A 23381-nucleotide genomic window follows, 5' to 3' on the forward strand; every position below is an offset into this window, starting at 1 on the left:
TGACCGCGGACAAACCACCCCAGCTCTCTGCCTCGATTTCCTTATCTGGAGGATGGGACTAGCCCTACTAGCTCCTCTTTGTGATGGGTGAAGAGTCCCAGCTTCACGAGCTACCCCCTTGCTGCTCACTCCCTCCAGGGTTATAACTCAGCTCTGTGGCTTTGCCTCCCCAGGGGCACGTTCAGGTGGCACCCACCACCACGCCAGCTCCGTGGTACATCAAGACGCAGCTCTGTGCAAGCCAAGGGGATGCCATCATGCTAAAAACGAGAACCTGCAGGAGGAGGAAAGTGCCCTGCAGGACTCCCCATCTTTGCACAAAAAGCATGCTCCATCCTGGGCGCGTCTACACATTCATTAATGTGCCTTAGTTACTGCGCATTTTATTTAGTACTTGCCCAATGCAGTACAAGCTAAATGCGCAGTAGCTAGAGTTACTACGTGGTACCACCACCACACGGTTATTTTGTGATGCTTTCCATGCCTTAGCCTAATAACACTGCGCCGTAGGCTATTAGCACAGGTTTTACCTGCCACGCCACTGCGCAGTGTTATTAGGCTAATGCGCAGTAAGCGTCTTGTGTAGACACCACCAGGGAGAGCAAGAGGCAGAGCAGCCAGACCCAGGAGCTGGGGGGGCACATCTGGAGAAAGCGAAGCCTTCCCAGCTGCAGGGCAAGCAGTGAAAATGCCTCTGGGGAGGCGGGCAAGAAGCCGCCAAGCGCTGGACCTAGAGCGATTTCCCTGCACATCTCAGAGGAGGCTGCAGGGAGGCAGCGGAGTTAGGACCCTGCAGGGCTCCATCCTCCCTGCTCTTTCCTGGACGGGGAAAGCTCGGGGCGGGGCTGAGACTTCAGCTCCCCATAAACCTGGCTGCGGAGCCAGGATCCCCAGCAGATGTTCCAACTTTTCGCCTCCTCCAGTTTGTTCAGGAGGGAACTTTCTTTCTCTTGCCCTCTGGCTCCGCTCTCACACTGCTGGCAGCTTTCTCCTGACTCAGGAAGCACCTTCCCCAGCCTCGGAGGACTTCAGGGATTCTTAGGAGGCAAAGACGTGGGGGCAGGGGGGGAATAAAACAAAGGAAGGAAGGACGAGAATAATGGTATTCTGCAATGGTGAAGGAACCCCCGCGGAGCAGACCGTGAGGAGGGGAGAGTATGGTTCGGCACCCAAGGGTGAGGGTGAGGACGCCCCAGCTGTGAGGTTGAACTTTAGCTCTAACTCCCGCAGGAGTCTGAATATAGAGATCATCGTCTGCTGAAACGCGGCTCGATGAGCCCTTTGGACAGCCAGGCAGGGACCCGGCTGAACTGGGAGAGACTCCAGTGTGTTCTCCAGCAAGGGGCTTGTGCGGTCGGTGTAGAAACAGCGGGGAGTCACTCCAGCGCTGGGACACGTCTTGGAAACTCTTGGAACTGTTCTTAATAACATCCCGGAGGAAATTAACTTGACAGGGCACGTGTCCTCCGTCGGCTCAGGGGGAAGATTAGCTTCTTTCTGCTTAGAAGTGCCCAGCCCGGGTGGATCACGTTGCTTCTTTCTTCCCCGGGGGTGCTGGAGAGCTGATCCTGCAAAACTTGCCCGGGACAAAGGCTGGAGTGGAAGAAGAGCCTGGGATTCCTGGAGCGTACTGGGATTTGGTAACTTCCCTTGGACACTTGCACAATGGCTGTCTATGCCCTCACGGGTTTCTCCTTTGTCAGCCTGCTGGGTTTCGGCTACTTGTCCTGGGACTGGATCAAGCCCAGCTTGGTATCCGATGTTTCCATGGACCCAATGGAGAAATCCTTGCCTCCCACCTTCGCCAGCCCGCCTCACATCATCTTCATCCTGACCGACGACCAAGGCTACCATGACGTCGGGTACCACGGCTCGGATATACAGACGCCAACGCTGGACAGGCTAGCAGCAGAAGGGGTGAAACTGGAGAATTATTACATACAGCCCATCTGTACCCCGTCCCGGAGCCAGCTGATCACGGGCAGGTAAGGCACCAGCTTCACCTGCGCACTAGGCTGGGAGACTTCTTCCCCTCCCTTTCCTTCTGGCCGCTTTATCCCAGTTCATGGCTGCAGGCAGGGATGGGCTACATGCTCATGGGGTGACTGACAGCAGCTTGGAGGTGGTGAGGTCTGGGGAGAAGAGGACTCGGGTCCTACAGAGAAGAGCTGATGTGTGCACTGCATAAGCAATAACTCCAGCAAACTTCTCACGGGGCAGGGAGCTCAATCTGGCTGCGAGCGGGTCCAGCTCCCGCGGATCAGCAGAAACGCACACCAGGGCTGAAGGCAGCCACTTCTCCTGGGGTGTTGCCTGGGGAGGGTCCTACCTTGAGATGCCGGAGACCGACTGCTGGTCCCTGCTCTGTTGCAGTCACCCACGAGTCATTTAATCTCTCCGTGCCTCGGTTTCTCACCCGTGGCATGGGGACAGTGGTCCTGCCTTGCCTCGTGGGGCATCGTGAGGAGACCTGCACTAAAGGCAGAGAGGGGCTTCACGGCTACGGCAACACCCAAGAGAGACAGCGGGTCTAGGGGATGGAGCATCAGGCTGGGGGGCAGGAAACTGGGGGCATATTGCTGACATGCCACTGGCTGGTCCGGTTGGTGCCTTCATAGGAGAACCCAAATCACTGCAATTTTTCAAGGCTGCAGCCGACTCCTGTGCCTCAGGCTACCTGCCTGTAAAATGGGCTAGCAATAGATACCTGCATTTGCCAAGCCCCTTGGCACTTGGGCATGCAGTGCCAACACACAGGCAGCTTCCCCCCAGGGTCTGCGTGTTTACCAGTAGGGTTGCCGTCCTCCCTGGGGCACCTGCTAGACTCGTCTCTAGTAGTCGTGATAATCCTTAACACGTGTACAGCTCTCGCTGCTCGGTTGCCTTTGCCTTGCAGACCCCCCAGAGGTACGCGCGGCTGGCTGGGAGTCCAGGGTGATCCCCTACAGAGAGGCCCACGAAGCACGCCTGGTGGGTCGTTATCCATGCTTGCGGGACCCGTCCAGACGGGGCTGGGAGCATTGTGCCACGTGCTCCCGGGAGAGCTAGGGCCCAGGAGAACAGGCGGTGCTGGCCTGCATCTGGAGAGCTCCAGCTTCGCTCCCATTTCCCCCATAACAGGCTTCCTGACACCCCCAGGAGACTCTGGAGAGGCATCCCGGCCTCTGGCACAGCCCTGACTCACCTCGCTCAGGGGAACAGCCCACTGCGGGGTGACCGTGGCTTGTACGATCCAGCCTTTGCTAGGAGAGCTGCCCAGCAGCTGTGCGAATGGCCAGCTGCAGGGGCCAGGCCTGCTCCATGCACGGTTTGTCACGGTCTGTGTCCCCAGTGATCCAGGTTGCAGTGGATCCGGAGGGAGCAGCTTGGCTGGGAGCGTGCTTGGGGTCCCTGTCGGTGACGGAGGTTTCCCAGCCACGCAGAGGAGGAGAACGGGGACCCTGGATCAGAGTTAATGCCCCTCTTCCCTTGTCCTCCACCCCACGTGCAGGTACCAGATCCACACCGGCCTGCAGCACTCCATCATCCGCCCCCGACAGCCCAACTGCCTGCCCCTCGACCGGGTCACCCTGCCCCAGAAGCTGCAGGAGGCCGGCTACTCCACACACATGGTGGGCAAGTGGCACCTGGGCTTCTACAAGAAGGAGTGCTTGCCCACCCGCCGCGGCTTCGACACCTTCCTGGGCTCCCTGACGGGCAACGTGGACTATTACACCTACGACAACTGCGACGGGCCGGGCGTCTGCGGCTACGACCTGCACGAGGGCGAGAACGTGGCATGGGGCAAGAGCGGGAAGTACTCCACCGTCCTGTACGCCCAGCGGGTGAACAAGATCTTGGCCACCCACAGCCCCAAGGAGCCCATCTTCATCTACGTGGCCTTCCAGGCTGTGCACACCCCGCTGCAGTCGCCCAAGGAGTACATCTACCGCTACCGCTCCATGGGCAACGTGGCGCGCCGCAAGTACGCCGCCATGGTGACCTGCATGGACGAGGCGGTGAAGAACATCACCTGGGCGCTCAAGAAGTACGGCTACTATGACAACAGCGTGATCATCTTCTCCACCGACAATGGCGGGCAGACGTTTTCTGGGGGCAGCAACTGGCCCCTGCGAGGCCGCAAGGGCACCTACTGGGAAGGCGGGGTCCGGGGCATCGGCTTCGTCCACAGCCCCCTGATCCAACGCAAGCGCCGGACCAGCTGGGCGCTGGTCCACATCACGGACTGGTACCCCACCCTGGTGACCCTGGCTGGGGGCAACGTGTCTGCCGCGGAGGGCTTGGACGGCTACGACGTGTGGCCGGCCATCAGCGAGGGCAAGGCGTCGCCCCGCACGGAAATCCTGCACAACATCGACCCCCTCTACAACCACGCCAAGTACGGCTCCCTGGCCGACGGCTTCGGCATCTGGAACACGGCCGTGCAGGCCTCCATCCGGGTCGGGGAGTGGAAACTTCTGACCGGCGACCCGGGGTACAGCGACTGGATCCCCCCGCAGACCCTGACCAACTTCCCCGGGAGCTGGTGGAACCTGGAGCGCCTGACGCACGGCCTGCGCAAGTCCGTCTGGCTCTTCAACATCACGGCCGACCCCTACGAGCGCGACGACCTGTCGGCGCAGCGGCCGGACGTGGTGCGGGCTCTGCTGACGCGCCTCGTCCACTACAACCGGACGGCCATCCCGGTGCGGTACCCCGCCGAGAACCCCCGGGCCCACCCGGACTTCAACGGCGGCGCCTGGGGCCCGTGGGCCGGCGAGGACGAGGCGGAGGAGTGGGAGGGCGTGGGGGAGCGGCTGCGGAGCAAGAACCGAAAGAAGAAGTGCAAGATCTGCAAGCTGCGCTCCTTCTTCCGGAAGCTGAACACCCGGCTCATGTCGAACCGCATCTGACGGGGGCACCGCGCGCGACCTCGGGGCGGTGGGGTGGAGAGAGACCGCCGCCTGCTCTCGCTTCCTTGGCACCTGGACACGCTGGTGCAGGACCAGGGGGTTTCCCTCCTGCTTCTCCTAACTGCTACCCCCCGGGAGCCATCAGCAGGGACGGCCACTGGTCTAAGCCGGGCAGGCATCCAGGGTAGGGGGGGGATTGAGGAGCCTGCAGCCCAGCTCAGCGCCCGTTGTATCCGACCCTGGTTAACGAGCTGCTTCGTCCCGGGTACGGCCCAGCCCAGCCCCTTCAGCTCTGGGGGAGGCTAGCTTTGAATGCAAGGCAGGCAGCGCCGGAGACTGTAAGGGAGGTGGGAAGAGAAGACAGCATAGGGCGAGCCTTCCTGATTTGTCTCTCCCTATAAAGTTTGTTGTACGCGTACGAAACTGCGACGCATGTGCGGCACTGTGTTCCCCCGCTTGGGGCCCCCGGGTGTCCCCACGCCACCCCCTTTCCTGGGACCTGGGTTAACTTATTTTTAAGGTGCTGGTCCCTGGTTCAGACCCAGGGGTGGCAAGAGGTGCCTAACCCCCATAAGCACGGGGCGTGCGCAGGCATGGGACGGTGTGGACAGGCAATGCACCAGCATTAAAAGCAATGGGGCTTGAGATGTTTCCACCCCTATCATGCACACAGCCATGAGTATATATGCACACATGCATGCCAGCTTATGTACATAGAAAGGGTGCTTACTGCATACATGTATCGTATGTTTGCCACCAGCACAGTTTACACCTGTTATGACTTGCCCCCGATCCAGACGGCCTGCTTTATCCCAGCGTAGCCGACTGCCGGCTGCTATTGCAGCCCCTCGGAGCTGGGTGGAGGATGTACTAATGTCGGGTGTCGAGGCAATGAGCTTGACCGGCGCTGACTGCCCGGCGTCTCTGGCCCCCCTGCCCCTGCGGTGAGGGGGTCGTGGAAGAGCTGAGCTGCCTGCCGCTGCCTGCGTCCCAGCCTCGAAGCTGACCCAGGAGCAGGGGACATATCTCCCTCCCCCTGCAAGGTGTGCACTCCGGCACTGGTGTTCCCATAGGCTCCATCCTGACCTGGTGGCAAATGCAGTCCAGCCGGGCTACGGGGGTGGCGGAGGAGGAGGGGTCTGTGCGGGGCTGAAAGTGAGAGGGGTGCCTTGGGCAGGGTGCTTCCTGCCTGGCCTGGCCACAGCACGGTCCTCGGTGATCCACAGGCCTGGCTGCAGGGGGAGAACACCCGTCACACCGCCCGCCGCGGGGGCTCAGCTGAGGGGTCGCCTGTTCCTTCCTCCCTTGGCTGCCTGTTCCTTCAGGCGTGTGTGTGTGTACATGCATGCACACGTGTGTGTGCATCCAGGATTGCAAGCCCATGTGTGTGTGTCCTTGGCTGCCTCTTCCTCCAGACATTACTCTGTGTGTGTGCGTGTGTGTGTGTACATCCATGATTGCAAGCACGTGTGTGTGTGTGTACATCCATGATTGCAAGCGTGTGTGTGTGTACATCCATGATTGCAAGCGTGTGTGTGTGTGTGTGTGTGTGTGCATGCCCGCATGTGCCGGGGAATGAAGGCCAGCCAGGAAGAAAGGATAAATGGCTTTAAAAGCTTTGCGAGCGCGTGGCGCATTTACATTTACACAATGCGTTTTACATTTCTCCCCCCAGGTTTCTCTTGGTGCAGTGTGTGTAGGCGAAAGCCCTGCTGTGAATTTTGAAAATAGTTATTTTTGTCTCTGGAAAATGAGGCCCGTTAGGACTTGTCAGCTCTTGGATGAGCCGTGTGGGGGGGGTTTTCTCTCCCCCCCCTTGCAAAACAACATTCATTTAAAATCTGTCAGTGAAAGATGTGACAATTGGCAGAATTTCTCCTGAATACCTTTTGGTGTGCTTTCAAGCTCGGTGTGTGTGAGGGGGGGCCAGGGGAAGAGAAGGAAGGGGAAGGGAGAGGACTGTATTGACACATCTGTAGTTTGCTCTTAATTCCTATTCGGATTATTTGGGAGAATGTGATTCTGCAGAGGGGAAAGGGAGTGAAAAAAACAAAAGGAAGAAAAATGGGAGGCTGTGTTGAGATGGGGAAAATAGGGGTATCTGTCTATGGATCCACCCACCCATCCATCCGCTCACCCACCACCCATCCATCTATCCACCTACCTGCCTCCCTGTTATACTCCTGCCGTGTCCATCCCTGCACTAGTCTGCAGACGGTCCCATGTGGACAGACCCCCTTACAGAGGTCAATGTGGGTCTCTTGGAGGCTGGGTCCTGGCCAGCTGATGTTGGAAACACGTCGAGTTTGGGGTCACCCCTGGGTGGGCAAGACTGGGGTCCGGCAGCCAGGCTGGCTGGGATCTGCGCTCCCTGCACATCTCAGCGACCCACCCGGTGTTGGAGACGGGCAGAGAAACATCTCTGGCTTTGGCCCATGCCTGGAGCCCGCAGGCAGGATCGCGACCACGAGCCGCTGCTTCCCAAGAACAGGCGCGAAATCTCTTACCAGCAACCATAACCCAAGGGGAGAGGCTCAGGGCCCCCGGGACCACCTGTCACCGCTGCAGGGCGGTGACTTCCACCCTCCCCTGTGACGTGCTTCCCGTTTCCCGACCCGCCGCTGGGATTCGGCCCCACGGCAGCGATGCATTTTGCCAGGGTCCCATATTCAAGCACGCGCTTCGACCCCCTCCCGCCCATCCAAACAACATAATGCAGTGAACTGCTGCCTCTATGACCGAGGGATTTAAAGCCGTGCTGGAAATTCAACACACCTTGCTGAATCAGGAGCTTGGGGAAGTCTCCACGTGGGGCAAGGAAAAGGAGGACAAAGCGCTAACATAGAGGTCAGAGGCCGCATCAAGAGGAAGAGGTGGCTGCGGCCAGGAGCTCCCTTCCAGCCCTGCTTTCCTATGATCCCATGATCGCGATCACCTCTTGCACGTAACACAACGGTGGGTGATGGCAATGGCTGTCACAGCCAGACCGGCCGTGGGAGGGGGCGACAAGACGTAATCAGTGTTCCTCATTTAAATAACATTGGGGTTGGGGGGGGTTGGCAGATGTTGAGATGTGGGGCCTGGGGGCTGGGCCGGCGGGAGCTCTGCAAGGTGTGCAATGGACCCTTTATTGCTCGACGTCATCCTTCGCTCCACGGCTCCCAACCTCACGGCAGCCGAGACCCAGCTTGTCCTTGTGCTTTCCTAGGATCACAATCAACTCGTGCCCAGATGCCAAGCTGTCTTGCCCGACCCCACCGGTTGCCCACCTGTCCTTTTGCCCCTTGCTGGGGTTCAGGGGGGCTGTGGGTTTGGCCCATGTCAACAGTGGCTGCTGGCCTCCTCCTGTCAGCAAAGCACCCAGCCTAGGAGGGGGCATTTCAGAGAGGCGAACGTGCCCCGTTCCTCAGGTCCCACAGCCTTGAGCGATGCTGCAGGAGCTTTCCTACATCTCATCTGTGCCGCATTGTAGGAAGAGCCTCAGCAATGCATCCGGTCCCCGGGGGCTGTGGGAGGCAGAGCGGGGATCTGGGGGAAGCAGAGACCCTCGAAATCTCCGGTGATTTGCTGGCTGTGATAATAACAGTCACTGCATCGCACGAACCTGCAATTCGGCCCCTGGGACGTTGTACGCAGCCCCAGCGGGAGATGGCCCGGCTCTCTCCCGGCCCCAGCCGGCTTGGGAAACGGTCCCTGTAATTTGTCTCCTGAGCTGGCTACTCCGTGGCATCACTGGTACGGATGCTCATTGCGCCCACCCTCTCGTCGTGTCACTGTGTGAAGCGGGGCCTAATCGGCTCCGTCCCCCGGGGCTGCGCAACTCCTGGGTCTGGGGCCAGGCGTCCCAGCAAAGCGTGGCATGTGGCGAGAGTGATAGGTGTCCCAGGTAGACGTAGCTCCTGCTGCGGCCACCCCAGCCTGCCCCAGGGGGTGAATGGTGCCAGGGTCCCCGATCCCCTGGAGCAAGCCGTGGCTGCATTAAAGCTGCAGCCCTTCCCCCATCTCCGCCTGGCTGAAATTTCTGAGCCCCGGCCTCGTTCCAGCCTGAGCTGCGCGGTGTGTGCAGAGCTGAGAGCAGACAGCCCCTCCGGCGCTCATCAGCACCACACTTAACAAGGGAGCTTCGTTAGAGCCGCCCTGAGCAGTCTCTTCAAGAGGACCATTTAATTATCTCCCAGGTTCTCCAGGGCTAGTTACTGTGCTCATCTTCCAGGCTGCGCTGCAGGAGGGGGAGCAGGTTAGCACCTCCTTGTTTCCTCGGGGCCAGCGGAGGGGTCGCCGTGGGCTGCTGCCCCCCCTGCTCCTGTGGCCGGTCTGTGCCCCTGGAGCGGGCATCAGGGGCCTGACGCATGGTCCTGTGAGACTCCGAGACACGTGTCCCCAAGCTCCTGACACACGCATCCTTTGACCCAGCCTTCCCCGACTCTGAGATAAGTACAGCCCCTGCAAAACTGGCTGGGGTTGGGGTAGGATGGAGGAAGACCATCCCCACACTCTGCTCCCTTCCAGCCTACCAGGTTAGGGACAGAAGTTACACGTAAACCGGTTTAAGCGATCAGAAACGGGTTTAAACCTATAACGGAACAGAAGTTCAGCACACATAAACCAGTTTCAAAACGGCTGCAACTGGCTGAAGATCAGCCTGGTTGAATGCAGTATCAGCCTTAAGTGATTTAGGTAAAACCAGTTTATGAAACTTCTGTCCCAAACCCCAGAGACGGCCCAGGCCAGCCACTAGATGGCCCCCAGTGCCCACATCTGGCATTCCCCGCAGCTGGCTGCCAGAAGTGTGAGTCCCATTCGGAGACCAGCTTGAGATGCTGCAGAGCGCCCGCTGCGCTGGGCATCCTCTGCCTTGCTCCCAGGGCCCAGACAGCGGTGCTGCTAGCGAGCAGCTGAGCTGCACGGGTGCGATGCATTCCCTGTGGGCCCAAGCAAAGGAGCTGCAACATCTGTCCAGGATGTAAGCTGCGTTTCTGAGGATGCAGCCACGGGGAGCGGGAGAGAAACACAGGCTGGAAGTCTCCCTCGGGTGGCCAGAGCCAGATGCAGCAGCGGAGAGGGGAGCCGGGTCCGCCTTGCGAAACCTTCATCGGAAACTGGCTGTGCTGAGCAGAGCACTAAGAAAGCTCTTGGAAAGAGGCTCAGTGCTCAGCAACTGATGGGAGCGAAGTCCTGCAATAGCATGGTGCAGATGTGGGGCAAAAGCGCCCCAACTTGCACCCCGTTCAGCCACCCAGTGTACCCACCACTCACTCCTCCGGCATGGACAAGACCCCGTGGGGATTCCTGCTTTGAGGAACGAGGGTGGAAACGCTGCCTTAGTTGGGCCAGCAAATCTGGGGCCTGCGTCTGCCAGTCCCTGCAGATTAGACCTAGCTGGAAAGTTCCCATCCAAGACAGAAAACAGCAGCTGTGCAGAAATGCAGGGAGGGCTGGACTTTGATGGAAATATCTAGGGGAGGTGCCCCTAGACATACCCTAACCCAAATCAACAACTGGACCACCCCCGAAATCCAGGATGTGGATGAAAATGAAATATATATATATATATTTATATATATATATCTATTATGAAATATATGTATTCTATATAAATGAAATATATATATATATATGTGCAATGGGGAAAAGCTCTGTTCCCAGCCAGCTCCACGGCTGAGGTCTTCAAGGAGGGAAGAAGAAATCGGCTGTGCTCCATCTGGAACCAACTGTGCAACTCGAGTTGGGGGCAGAGAGAGCTCTCACCTGCCCGAAACCTGTAGTCGATGCCTTGAAGCACGAGTGCTGATTGCTGCTAGGTGAGCTGGCTGAGCCACGCGCCGGCTGCGTTGCTGTTGGGCGTCGCATTACCAGCCGCCGCGCTGCACAGGGGCTCTGGGAGGGAAGCAGAGCCCACAGCGGGGACCTGCATCCGTCTCATGGCTGCTGCGGGGTAGCAGAGGGGTCGGGGAAGCCAAACTCCCCTGGGGCTTGGTGGTGAAACCCAGTTTAGCAGCGAGACGGGGCTTGGTCTGGGCTCTTTCTGGGAACAGTCTCCAGGCTTTTCATTGCCGGCCAGGCTGCCCCCCGAGCCGGGCTGGAGGGGACTTGGGTTTGCTACCTTGGGGGCAGCCCATCTCCCAGGAGTGACCCCAAGACTTGGCACAGGGTTGCAAGGCCCCTTCAGAGACAGGAGGCATTGGGGCTTTCAGGTGGGCATATGCAAGGCCAGGAGGGGAAACCATAGCCCTGCAGCCCTTGTCTCACTGGCCTGGACTCCTTGAGAATGGTGCAGCCACGTAGGACCTCCGTGGCCATTGTACTTTGGCCAGCCCAGCTGCCACCGACCCTGCCAACCCCGCACCAGTCTCCAAGAAGAGGTTGTCTCCTTTAAAGGCGCCACCTCCCTTGTTTAACCCAGTTAGGCTCAGAAGAGACTGTTGCTCCTAACGGGGACGTGACTCATGGCAACCCTTCACATTTCTAGCCATCTGTGTAGGTGTATATGTGTGTACGTGAGAGAGAGAGAGAGGAACGGGGCTCAACAGGCCTGCACTGGCTTGCAAGTGCCTGGATGCACCTGTGTGGGGCTCCATGCACGCGGGTCGGCGCATGTGCAAGCCCTCACGCCCAGGAGAGCCTGCCAGAGCGCACCGATATTCCTCAGGCAACGATCCTGCCATTGTCTCCCTGCAGTCGGCACTCAAATGTCAGCTTCTCCCCGCAGGCGCTAACAGAGCCCTTCAGCTCGGAGTGATGGCTGCCAGCGATCGGTGCATTAGGCACACTGCCTCTCCGCGTGGGGCTGTAATTACAGTGGAGAGGTGGAGAAGCGGCCAAGTGCAGACTCCCTCCCCCTGCCCCACGCGTCAGCCATAGCCCACGTCCTTCTGCCTGGTGGGCATACGGAGGGGGCCATCTCCATCCCATGCGCCTGGCCTGCTCCGGACCCAGGAAAGCACGGGGCATGCAGCATCATCGAGGTGGGGAATGAGAAGGGGCCGCATGGGAGGCAAGGGGAAGGGGCCTGTGTCATGGGGCAGGGCATTTTCCTGTAGAAGTCCTGCCTACCGTGTTCCCCAGCTCTTTGTGTGTGATGGTTTCTGCCCCCCATCTCTGGCGTCACCGTGACCCACTCCTCTGTAGAGGCGAAGGGGCACCCCTCACGGGTCCCCGGGCTGCAATGAACAGGGCGATGGGCTTTGTGATGGCAGAAAAGGAGTGGGGGTCTAGTTTTGGGTCTCATCCAGAACCAGACACCTACCACAGTCCTGCAGTAACCCAGAGGGGACACCCCCTGCTTTGCTAGGGTCAGCCTGCCCAGGGAGGTCTCTGAGCTGCCGGGCCCTGCTCCGCTCACCTGACGATCCACAAGCATCGTCCTCAACGTGGCAGTCGAGGAGGGAGGCCGTAGGTAGGATAGAGATGGGTCTGGCATCCTGACTTTGTTGCTGCGATGGTTTTGGCAGGGCAGTCTCGGAGCAGAGGAGAGAGGAGTGTGTCTGCACGCCGGAGCTACCACGGGCAGGATCAGAAGGGCCCCAAGTGAACAGCAGGACCTGGGTGGAGGTCAAGCCTCAATGATCAAGCGGTCCACCAAGGAAGCCCACCGCCCTCCAGCTGGGACCCAGGAGACCAGGGTGCTGGGAGGGTAGCGAGGACCCTGGTCTCCTTGTGTCCAGCACCCTCCGGCTGGGACCCCTCCGTGCTCCTGGAGTGCCAGGGCAGCGCAGGGAGGTGCGTTGACCCTGCCAAATCCTTATCGTCACCACTCCAGGCTGGGCACCAACTGGCGTAAGTAGCAGCTCTGCAGAAAAGGGCCTGGGGGCTACAGTGGACAACCAGGTGAACAGTGCCCGGCAGCGTGCCCTTGTTCGGAAGAAGGCGACCGGCATCCGGGGCTGCATCGGCAGGAGCGGTGCCAGCAGATCGAGGGCAGTGATTCTCCCCCTGTATTCAGCACTGGGGAGGCCACGTCTGGAGCGCTGTGTCCCGTTTTGGGCCTCCCACTCCAGAAAGGATGTGGACACGTTGGAGAGAGTCCAGTGGAGGGCAACTAAAATGGTTCAGGGACTTAATGAGGAGAGGCTGAGGGACCTGGGAGAAGAGAAGACCAAGGTGGGATTTGATAGTAGCCTTCACTTCCCTGCAGGGGGGCTGCAACGAGGACGGAGCTGGGCTGGTCTCAGCGGGGGCAGGTGGCAGGACAAGGAGCAATGGGCTCAAGCTGCAGCAAGGGAAGTTGAGGTTGGATATTAGGAAAAACTTTCTCATGAGGAGGGTGGTAAAGTACTGGGACAGGTGACCCAGAGAGGTGGTGGGATCTCCATCCTTGGAGGTTTTTAAGACCCGGGTAGACAAAGCCTTGGCTGGGACGATGCAGTTGGGGCTGGACTAGCTATGACCTCCCGACCCTCATTTCCTATGATTTAAACAAACATCATTGGCTAGTCACCTCTGAGATGAAAGCCCATCACGGACACACGTGCACGGGGAGGGATCAAACCCCGTGGGCTGCCCCGCTGCCCGGGGGCTGCTCCTTCCACCCCGTGGGGCTGCCCTGCCATCTCCTGACGGGGTCTGGGTTCGAACCCCGCTCTGCCCGGCTGCTCCGGCAACTTTGGCCTCTCTGATGGGAGCCGGGTCGGGGCCACCGGAGCGCAGGCTGTGCCGCATGGTGGAAGGGGGGGGCAGCCGAGCACATTTGACGAGGGTGGTAGCAGCGCAGTTAATTGGAAAGCCATTAGAGCTCAATCGCTCGCTGTCCTCCTCCACTTCCACCTCCTTTCCTTCTCTCTCGCCTGTTCTTTCTCCCTAGGAGTGCCTGTGTCTTAGGATGGCTTCTTCTTCTGCTCGGCTCGATCCCTGTCCTCTCCCCACCTGCCAAGGGGTGCAATCCTTCCCGCCTGCCTCCCCCCGCCTCAGGGCTCCCCTTTCGGAGGGCTGGGATGGGAGGTGTGGGGCAGCGAGGGGGAGGCCCGAGACGCCGCGGTAGCAGGGACAGCTGGGTCCGTTGCAGGGGGCCGCAGCTCCCCGCTTTCCCCACCCGTGAAGTGAGGTTGCAGGATCCCAGGGTGGCTTCGCTGTGGAGCAGGCCAGACCATGGAGCCAGCTTGGGGCTGAATTGATTCGCTGTGGGGTTTAAAAATACTTTATTCTCCAGGGGGGGAAAGCACCCCAAACCACCTGTTTTAAACTCAAATGCTTGAGAAACACTTGGGGGAAAGCCGGTCTGGGTGAAGGGTGGGACGCCCGGCGAGAGGGCACGATCCAGGAGGGTCACGCTCACCACGGCTGATATTTTAAAGATAAAAACAGAGCAGCACCCGCCTCCAAACACCTCTCGACCTCCTCCGGTGTTTCGGCTGCCTTGAAACGCCACTGAAAATCCTAATGAGGCAAGAGCACAGGGTTTCCGGGGGGGTTATTTCTCCTTTGCAGCCGGCCTGTGAGACAGGACGACCTTCCCCACCAGAGGAGAGGCGGCCTCCGATACCCAGCCAGCAGCATGGTGCAGGGGTGCCCCGGCTCGTGGCTCCCAGCTACGCTGGGCCAAACCTCTCCTCTGGCCCCTTCCCCCCTGCATCGAGGGGCTGTAGCCCACGGCGGGCAAGATGCAGCTCTCCCTGAATGCAAACCGAGCCAACAAGGAACAGCAAGAGAAAACTCCTGGGAGGGCAAAACCGCAGTGAAATCTGGGCCAGCTTTTCCCCCGGGAATACAGCTCGGTTGCTTTCTTCCAGGACAGTGCGGGGACCCTCCCCCCAGAGAACGGCAACCATCTCATTGGCTTTGCGTGACCCACATTTGCTTCCAGCCCTTGGCAGTTCACCGCTTTGCTCCCCGGTGCATGCCCGCGGTGCTTGCAGGACCCTCCCCGGGCCCCCAAGCCTCCTCGTCCTGGCTGCAGGAGACACCCTCTCGCAGGAAACTGTGGAAGTATGCTGGTTGCCCGGGCAACTCAGCAATACCTGTCTTTCTGGAGAGCAGGATGCCGTTGCCCGGGCAACAGCATCCTGTCTTTCCAGGGACCCATCCTGCAACATGGAGACTGCAGTTTCTATGGTAACCTTTTTGCCCCAGTTAATTCTTTGCTGCATAGTTTAATTTGCTTGAATATTGACATTGGAGGGGTTGTTTTCTTTTAAAAAATCCACCTTTTCGCCCCCAAAAGTGTCCTGTCCGTCCCCAGCTGGGGTGCAGTTTCCGCGACCACCGGGCCAGGGCGTTGAAGAGCTGCAAGTGGCAGCAAAAGCAGGTGTTTGGGAAGCAGTTGCCCGGGCAACAGAAACAGGGCGTTCCAGAGGTAGTTGCCATGGGGACCTGGATGCTGACGAAGGCTTGTGAGGCTGAGAAGACAAATTGCCCTCATCATTATCTCCAGGCTTGTCAATCAAACCTATTCCCTTATTTACCTCGGAGAGGAGAGAGCACCGGGAGCAAAAAGAGACCGGGCGCGCGAGAGGAGCGGCACTCGCACGAAACTCCAGGCCGGTGAGGGAGCCCCAGCCTCCAGGATGGCGACCATCACCTGCACCCGGTTCACCGAGGAATACCAGCTCTTCGAAGAACTGGGCAAGTAAGTTGGAGACGGGGCTTGGTCGCAGCACTGCATTGCCCACAGCCAGGGCGGCTTGCCGCCGGGGTGTTGTGGGGGGGCAGCCACCCGACAGACTGGCCCCAGGGCTGGAGGGAAGGGCAAGCCGTGGGTTGAGGGCAAATCCCGATGCGCTGATGCAAACTGCGCAGAGAAGCAGCCCCCCAGCCCGGCTTTGTTCTCCATGAGTGAATGCAGTGGCGGATAAAATCTGGCTCCCCTGCCCTCCACTTCGGTCAGGCGGCCATGGAGGGATGTGTCTGGGCGAGGTGACGAGCTGCTCGAGCAGCCGAGGGCTCGTGCCGTGGGGACGGGGGACCCGCCAAGGGACCCTGGCTGGAGAAATCCAACCCCACCGGGGCTCCAGGGATGCTCTTGCAAAACTTGCCCAGCTCCCGGGGGGGAGAAGAGGAAGGCTGGGACCTCGGCAGCCACTCGGGGACTTGCTCAGGCTGCATGAAGTTGTATTCAGTGAAATGCTCCGGGTTAGGTGTCACCGCGCTGGCGCTGCCCGCCACGGTTTGCTCTGGGGCATCTGGGGTTTGGAGACCTGTGGGTTGCAACACACCCCTGCCTAGCCCCACATAGCCCGGAGTTGTGAGACGCGTCTCCGCAAGCCAGCTCTGCTCTGGATCCGCGGGATGGGAACCGGAGCGTGGAAGTGGGAAGCGAATCCGGCCGTGGCGATTCACGCCACTGCCATGTATGCGGAGGGCTGGGCTGGTTTGGCATGCTTCTTGGCATGTGCATGTCTCGGGCTGCCTGCCTTTTCGTGTGGTGTCTAGGTATGAGTGCGTACTCGTGTGCAAGCCCCTGTCAGGGTGTTTTGGTGGGCATCCGTTTGAACGGGCGTGCGTTGGAGGGCTGACCCTGTAGGGTGCTGGGCATTCCTGCAGGGTCCAGAACACCAGCTCCCGTGGGAAATCAGGCCCCCGAGTGCCTGGCAGGATGAAACCGTGTGTCTGTATGCAGAGGTGCATGCGTGTGCACAGTTTGCATGCGTGGGCATCCCTCTAAGCCTGTGTCCAAAGGAGTGCACCTCTTTGAATGTGTGGGTGTGAGTGCTGTTGACATGGGTTACATTTGTGTGCAGATTTTTAGCATGCAATTATAGGCATCGGGGCACACATGTATGTGCACTGCCCATCTGTTGCATTTGGAGCACACCTGCGTGTGCAAGCGCAAGTCCTGAATGCGCAGTGGTGGACACGCTTGCTCCAGCGCATCCGTCGCTCCTTCCATGCACAGCCGTGTCGGTGCCTTCCTAAGCGTGTGTGCACACAAGTGGGTGTGGATACAGTGCTGGTGGCGCGTAGGCGTGTGGGTATAGAAACCCGGAGGAAAAAGAGGGGGCAAGGATGGAGCGATCAAGAGGAGAGAGGTTGCTTTCCCCTGGACTGAAAGTGGCTAGGTGGCAGGAGAAGCCCAGCCGGGTCAGAAACAGGCGCGCGCCCCGTGGAAGTCCGCGTGGGCTTGCCCCGCGCTGCGCCCAGGTCCGTGCCTGTCGGGGCGCTCCGCACCTTGCGGGTGCTTGCAGCAGGCGCCGGTGACTGCGTCACTCGTGGGAGCATAAAGCCCAAGTGGAGCCATGAGTCAGTGACCAGGGCCCTGCAATCGGTGGCAGTAATGAGGGTGTTGCAGCGGGGAGGGGGTGCTTCTCCTATCAGCTCGCTGCAAGGTGTTGCTCTGGACCTGTGTTTTTCCAGAGGTTTCTTCTCCCGGCTGTGCTCTCACCCGCCGCTGCGTGGTGTCGAGGTGCGGGAGGGAGGGGAGCTGGGGGAAGTGCTCCCCAGCGCCACTGCTTTGGCCGGAGGAGATGAGAACGGGCAGGGCACGTGGCAGCCAGGGAGTGGGGGGTCTCAGCCGGGCAGAGGGGGCTGTCGGGGCACGAGTGGGGGGAAAGAGGTGTGACGGGCTGGGACACTCGGCTGCCGGTAGCAGATGGCACAGGGCAGACCGGAGGCCTGGCAAGTGCCTGCCCTCACGGGTCGGGCAGGGGGCTCATTGACACCTCGAGCCTCCATCTTCAGCTCACGGGGGTCCTAGCCCGAGCCAGCCGGCCCGGGCGGCAGCTTTGTGCGGAGCTTCCTTCGACCGGAGGCAAGGCGGATGGATGTGCTTTTCCAAAGCCAAAAATAAACAAGCAGCGTTTGCAGGCTGCAGAGAGGAGCTTGGGTCCGCTCCGCTCCTCCAAGCTCCCCAGCCCACAGGGCTCGATCCAAGCCCCGTCTGCGAAGGAGGTCTGCTCCGGCCGGCTGCGCAGAGGGAGGTTTCCACCTCAGCGCTGCCCACCCCACGGCCGAGACACCTCCAGAGAGGCAGAGCCCGGCTCTGCGTTCTCCGTTCCTGGCTTATCCCAAAGCACCTCCTAAGCGTTGTCTCTGAGCTGGAGGAGAGGGAATTGCCCCGTATCACTTAGGTCCACTCCCTGGGGGTTTCCGTGACCTTCTGGGCTGGGCCGGTTGGGGGTTTTCCACAGGAAGCATTTCTCTGCATCAGATGCAGCTTCAACAAAATCAAAATTTTCAATGGGAGACTTGCAATTGGCCTGAATTTTTCTCCTAGAGATCGGAATAACAGCTTTCCTTTGGCCTCAGTTCGACCCATGCGAAACAGGGCCTCCCCATCTGGGTGTTCGCTCCTGGGACTTGTGGTTTGGGTCCCTTTTCTCTCCCGTGGGCTGATCTCCCTGGAGCACCGCGTCTCCCATAATGTAGCACTGACTACCCACGGCCCAAAGCATCCTGGGGGGGTATAACTGGGCCAGGGAGCTCCTGAAACGTTACCTCCGTGGGGTCTGCCATCGGAAGAGGGCACGTCACGTGGACTCGGGGACAGTACAGCAAACCAGATGGTTTGATTTGGGGAGCAAAATCAGCTGGTGCTTCCCCATCACATTGTTTTGGAGCCCATCAATGCCTGGAAAAAAAACCCCCTGGGATTGCAACTTCTCCTTTCAACATGGTGTGAAAATGCAGCTCGGGGCATCCTCGTTTCCTTCGGGAAAGAGGGTCCAGCGGTTGCTCCTGCCTATGCCCCCAGAAAAACAGGGTTCAGATCTGATCCTGCCTGGGATGGGGAGTGCTCCGGGGTAGGGAGGAAGAGGAACTTCACGTGCTTTTTCCTCCAGCAGCGATGGCAGGGCTCTGGGGGGAGCAGTGCCCAGTCCCGGTCTCCTGCAATGGGATGCAGCGATTCCCAAGGAAACAAGATCTGGCCATCAGTGTCACGTCAGTGCCATGAACCCATTGCAAAGGCAAATGACCCAGAGACAGCAATTCGCTCTGTGGAGGTAGGGTCTGCTCAGCCACCCACTGCCCAGCCCATCGCAGCTAGGAGTGGGCACAGCCCGGCCCGGCTGTAGGGGATGGGGCTGTGGGCGAAGGAGGTTTCCCCACTCCGATATAGCACCGCACGTGGTCCCGTGAGTTATGGGGGCTTCTGGTCTTCCCCGAAAGCGCCGTCACCACCGACAGGAAGGATGGTGGGTCCCGGCTGGTCCGACTCTTGCCCCTTCGCTCTGCCATTGCGGGTGCAGCTGGGCCCTGCTCGGGGCAAGGCTGGAGCAACGGGCTCTGAGGCTTGGGCAGGTGGGAGGCAGGGTGCTCGGGGCATTGCTTCTGGAGCCACCCCTTCAAAGCATGCCAGGGCGAGGAGGAAACCAGCCCGGGCTCCATCTTCCTTCCCAGCTGCCCACCGGCAGCGAGGGCAGCGAGGCAGCTCTTCTCGGACGAGCCCGTTTCCAAGTTGGCCGTGGCCCATTGACTCGTGTCTTCCCTTCTGGCGGTCACCACAGGGCTCCCGGAGCCCATCTGCTCCGCGTGCCAGGCAGGCCAGCGAGCGGCGGAGGGGCAGAGCGGCGGAGAAAGGGGCCGGTGGCTGGGGAGGCGATGGGAGAGACTCCTCGAAGCCGGAGGCAACCGGCGGGAGGCGAACAAAGGAACGCCTCGTTCTGGCTCCGAGCTCCCCTTTGAAACCGCCCCCACGGCAGGTTGAGGAGGGCCGGGAGGAAATTATCATGCGGCACTGTATAATCAGCCCCTGCGCGCCCGGATCGGCAGGGAGAGAAGACTTCATTTAAAAAAAAAAAAAAAAAAAAGAAAGAAGAAGAAGAAGAGGGAACAAAAAAAACCCAGCCCACACTCTTCTTTCTAGAAAGGAGAGCGAGCCTTAAAATGCCTCGGAGGAGGAGGAGGTGTGGAAGAGGGGGAGGAGGCAGCCTCTCCGCCTGGTGCTGGCAGGGAAGGTGTGAAGCGAGGAGATGCACAATGTCCCCGTGTCAGAAGCGCCGGGGTCCTGCCGCTGACAGGGCTGGCACGGCGCCGCGGCCTTTTCCCGTGGCCCGTGGGAGCAGGCCCACCGGGGACAGCGCTTTTATCGACGCCGCAGTGCCCTGGCAGGCCTCGCTCCGGCTGCGCCTCCCCGCAGCAGCTCTGCATAGGGGCACGCAGGGAGGGCCGTGGTCGCAGAGGGGGAAGGACCCGGGGGTGGCCTAGGGCGGGGGCTCTTCCTACGCAGGGGGCCGCGCACGCTCAGAAGGGCTCCCTGGTGGTGCGGGGCCAGGCAGGTGGAGACGCCTCCAAAGCAGGCGGCTGGGGTCTCCTGTCTGGGAAGCTGAAGAGGAGGGAAGGGCCTCCTTGGGCAGGATAAACCTGGAGCATTATGCAGCTGGCAGCTGCCCTCCCGCCAGCCCTCAGGAGACGCGGGCGAGCACCAGGCTTCACCAGGGCTGGGGGCGTCGCAGCCACTGCATGGGCTCAAACAGCTGCTGCCGGGAGCAGAGCGTGCTGCCTTGGCCGCAGATGCTGCGCGGTCCCTGCAGCGTGCACACCGAGCTGCTGGGGTTACCCCCTGCGTCCCCCATGTGTGCACATTGCAGCTGTCCCCACCCGATTCCCCTGACCACACACCCGGAGAGCGCTCCTCACAGCAACCCCCAGGTCCCGCAGCCTGGGCTACACTAAGGAGACCCACCATTGCTGGTGTCAGCAACAGGTGCAAAGCAGCGATCTGGATGTAGCTCTCGGGTTTAACTGGTGGTTTCCGGCTCAGACTCTGCCTCATCGAGTGGCAGCGCTAGTGCACTGGCCTGTGTAACGCTGGGCGACATGCACCTAGCCCCCCCGCCGCCCCTTTTGCACACAGACACACATGCACACGCTGCAGGAGGCAGGTGAAGACCATGTAGAGGTTGCCCAGAGAGCTCCCTCTGATCGCGCTTGGAGGATGCATCCCAAAGCTCCCCTCGGCCTGCACCCCCGCACAGCAACCAGAGCGGTTTGGGCAGGGGTGAGGCACAAGCCCCAGTTAAAGCAGGTCCTGGAGGCAGACCTGGTGTGGGGGGGTGCTCAGTGGGGTGGTCAGGTGTGTGGCCGTCAGGCAGGGCACAGGATCGTGCCTCCCTTCCCCCTGCCAAAAAGCAAATGGAGCCCCTCCTGCTCCCCCCGCCCAAGCCCACACAGCTCGCGCTCCCGGTGCGGCATGTACAAGTGCTCGGGAGAAGCGCTCACCCACACACGTTCGCTGGGATGAGGGTCGGCCATATGCAAGGCTCTCCCACACACCTCCATGCTGCCTTTCCGCACCGCTCCTGCCTGCTGAGCAACAGCCCTGGCTCTCCTTCTGCATCCCTTTGCCGAGGCACCTCCGGCCCCGGGCTCCCGACCGATCCGCGGCCCCCCCGGTCTCCCAGTCCATCCCATCCCGTGTGTCAAAGCGAACCGCGCTGACTCCAGAACGGCGTCTGGAGGCAGCTGGATGGAGCCAGCACCGCTCGCCATAGCTGCGATCCAAACAGGAAGCAGGCTCGAGCGCAGAGGTCGCAGGCTGGCGAACGATGCAGAGGATTTTATAAGGCATTTGTGTAAAGCAGTGGGGAGGCCTCACCTGGAGCATCCTATGCAGCGCTGGTCGCCCCGTCTCAAAGGGAGGAGTGAGGCATAGGGATCCTGTGAGCTGACCCGCAGCCAGGCTAGCGTATGGCAGAAAGAAGCCGAATAAGAAGGGGCGAGGCAAAGGTCTACCTTGGGCAGGTTGCTTGGGAAATTCTCTCCTCCCTGCTTTGTAACACCTAGATAAAGGGGCAGCTGATGGAAGTAGAAGGCAGGAAACAAGATAAAATCCCTCAAAACCCTAACCCATGGTGTCAGATATTGTAGGGTCGGGCAGCCAAGCTCAGCGCTACAGGCAGTTGCCGGCGTGAAGCATTCAGCAAGGTTCAAAGGGGCTTGGACATATATCAGGCACGATCATCCGGGGAGGGATCTGCAGTCGTGCTGAAGCCCTTTGGCTGGCGACCCGGGTAAAGGGCAGCGAGAGCAGGTTGCCCTGCCTCTGCCTGCCACGGGGGTCTGACCCGATACAGGTCGCGGGCGGGCACCGGGCTCGATGACCCCCCAGCTCCAACTCGTCCCAGCTTCGCCCGCGCAGAGCGACTCCGTGCCACGTGGCAGACCCTGAGCTGAGACCCGCAGGACTCGTGTCACGTTCTCGAGCCGCACCGAGGCTGACGTTTCCTGGGCGGTGCCGCTTGTTGCCCCCCGCGGCCGGTTCAGACACCGTCCCCGGCTCTGCTTGGGGGCTGTTAGGGAAGAGCTGAGACACCAAATGGGGACGAGCGCGGTGGTGAAACTCCCCCGCTGCAGTGAGTTAGGGTCTCGACACAGGGTTTTCTCTTGCTTAGGTCGACATAAATGGAAGATTTCCTTATTGAGACAGACACCTGCGGTATAGGGGCCCTTTACCAGCCTCCCCCTGAGTTCAGGGTAGGAACAGGGTGGCTCCTGTCGGTCTCAGGGCACAGGTTACCCCACGGTGGGCTCTGGGCCCCAGGGCCTGCGCACGGCTGCGGGAGTTGAGGGCATTGCCTGCCCCCAGGGATAAAAAATCAAGTCAGGCCTCAAATTAGGAGCCCTGTGCAGTCAGGTAGATGCAATGGAGCTAGACGGGTGTAGGTGAGGTAGATGCGCACTGAGTCGAAACGGCCTCACGGAGCTGTTCCCAAACCTCCCTCCTTTACGCCCACCCGCAGAGCCTGGGGGGCCACCCCAAAGGCATTGCCCCTGCCCTGCACCACCCACTCCAAGGATGCACCCCCTGCCCCTGCCCCTTTGCAATGCAAGCTCCTGGCCCAGCATCTCTGGGGCCAGAAGGGACCCCACGAGCCGGAGGGGCAGGGAGAGATCCCCCATAGCTCTTGAAGCCTTGCAAGCCCTCCGGAGAAGCAGCTTCTCCCCAGCCCTGCCTGCAGCTGCCATGCAGCCCAAGCAGCGCTCTCCCCGGGGGCTCGGGGCGTGTGGGCTTGCCTCTCCGCCGGGATCCAGCATGCCCCACGCTCCCATCCCTCACACCCTGCCGCTCGCCTGTTCGGCTGCGGATTCCTATTCAAACCCAAATTGCCCACCGCCTCCCGCCCCCACCGGGAAAATCCTTTATTCCCCAGGCCTTGTCAGGGAGCCCGCGGCCCCGTTCCTCTTTCATGGCTTTCCAGCTTGTTTGTGGGGAGCGGGGAGGCGGGGCTGGAGGTGGAATTGCTTTTGATAGTTATTATTTTACTGATTTGAATGGGTTTGGCAGAACGCTACAAAGAGCTTTTGCTCCTACACAGCAGGGCTGTTGTGTGCGTGTGCGCGCGTCTGAGCGCAGGGGCGCATGGATGGGGTGTGCACACATGTACGGGTCGTGGGGTGTCCCTATGGTTATGTGCACGCATGTGGCGGTGTGGAGGTGACACGTGTGGACGTGGAGGGTTAGGGGAGTGTTTGATTGCGTGCGTGTATGGGTGCACACCTGTCTGGTTGAGTGGTGTCTATGTGCACGCATGTGCACAGGTGTTTGAAGGGTGTGTTTGTGGTTGTGCATGTGTGTGTGCAATGCTGGGAAAGGTGCCTTGCCCTCGGAGCCTGAAACCC

The 23381-nt window shown here is 60.3% G+C and overlaps 2 protein-coding genes across 5 annotated transcripts in view; both read left to right on the forward strand.

The window, feature by feature from the left end:
• Positions 1-845: 845 nt before the first annotated feature.
• On the forward strand, positions 846-6716 carry ARSI (arylsulfatase family member I). The gene is made up of 2 exons (XM_090020608.1): positions 846-1985; positions 3491-6716. Exons 1-2 carry the CDS (start codon positions 1666-1668, stop codon positions 4890-4892), a joined length of 1722 nt encoding a protein of 573 aa, XP_089876734.1. The 5' UTR covers positions 846-1665; the 3' UTR covers positions 4893-6716.
• An 8549-nt stretch (positions 6717-15265) lies between these two features.
• Positions 15266-23381, forward strand: part of CAMK2A (calcium/calmodulin dependent protein kinase II alpha) — a 54536-nt gene continuing 46420 nt past the window's right edge. For 2 of the 4 annotated variants that reach the window (XM_090020908.1, XM_090020910.1), the window contains exon 1: positions 15266-15453. In XM_090020908.1, coding sequence (XP_089877034.1) covers positions 15392-15453 — 62 coding nt within the window. In that variant the 5' untranslated portion in view covers positions 15266-15391. The remainder of the gene's footprint in view (positions 15454-23381) is intronic. The other 2 variants (XM_090020907.1, XM_090020909.1) reach the window with 1 other exon arrangement.

The sequence above is a fragment of the Crocodylus siamensis genome, chromosome 10 (genome assembly GCF_052110815.1).
Source record: "Crocodylus siamensis isolate JL-2025a chromosome 10, ASM5211081v1, whole genome shotgun sequence".
In the NCBI taxonomy this organism is placed as follows: Eukaryota; Metazoa; Chordata; order Crocodylia; family Crocodylidae; genus Crocodylus; species Crocodylus siamensis.

Coding starts and splice junctions, on each gene's coding strand:
- ARSI (XM_090020608.1), top strand. CDS start 1,666: ATGGCTGTCTATGCCCTCACGGGTTTCTCCTTTGTCAGCCTGCTGGGT. Junction 1,986..3,490: donor AGCCAGCTGATCACGGGCAG/GTAAGGCACCAG, acceptor CCCCACGTGCAG/GTACCAGATCCACACCGGCC.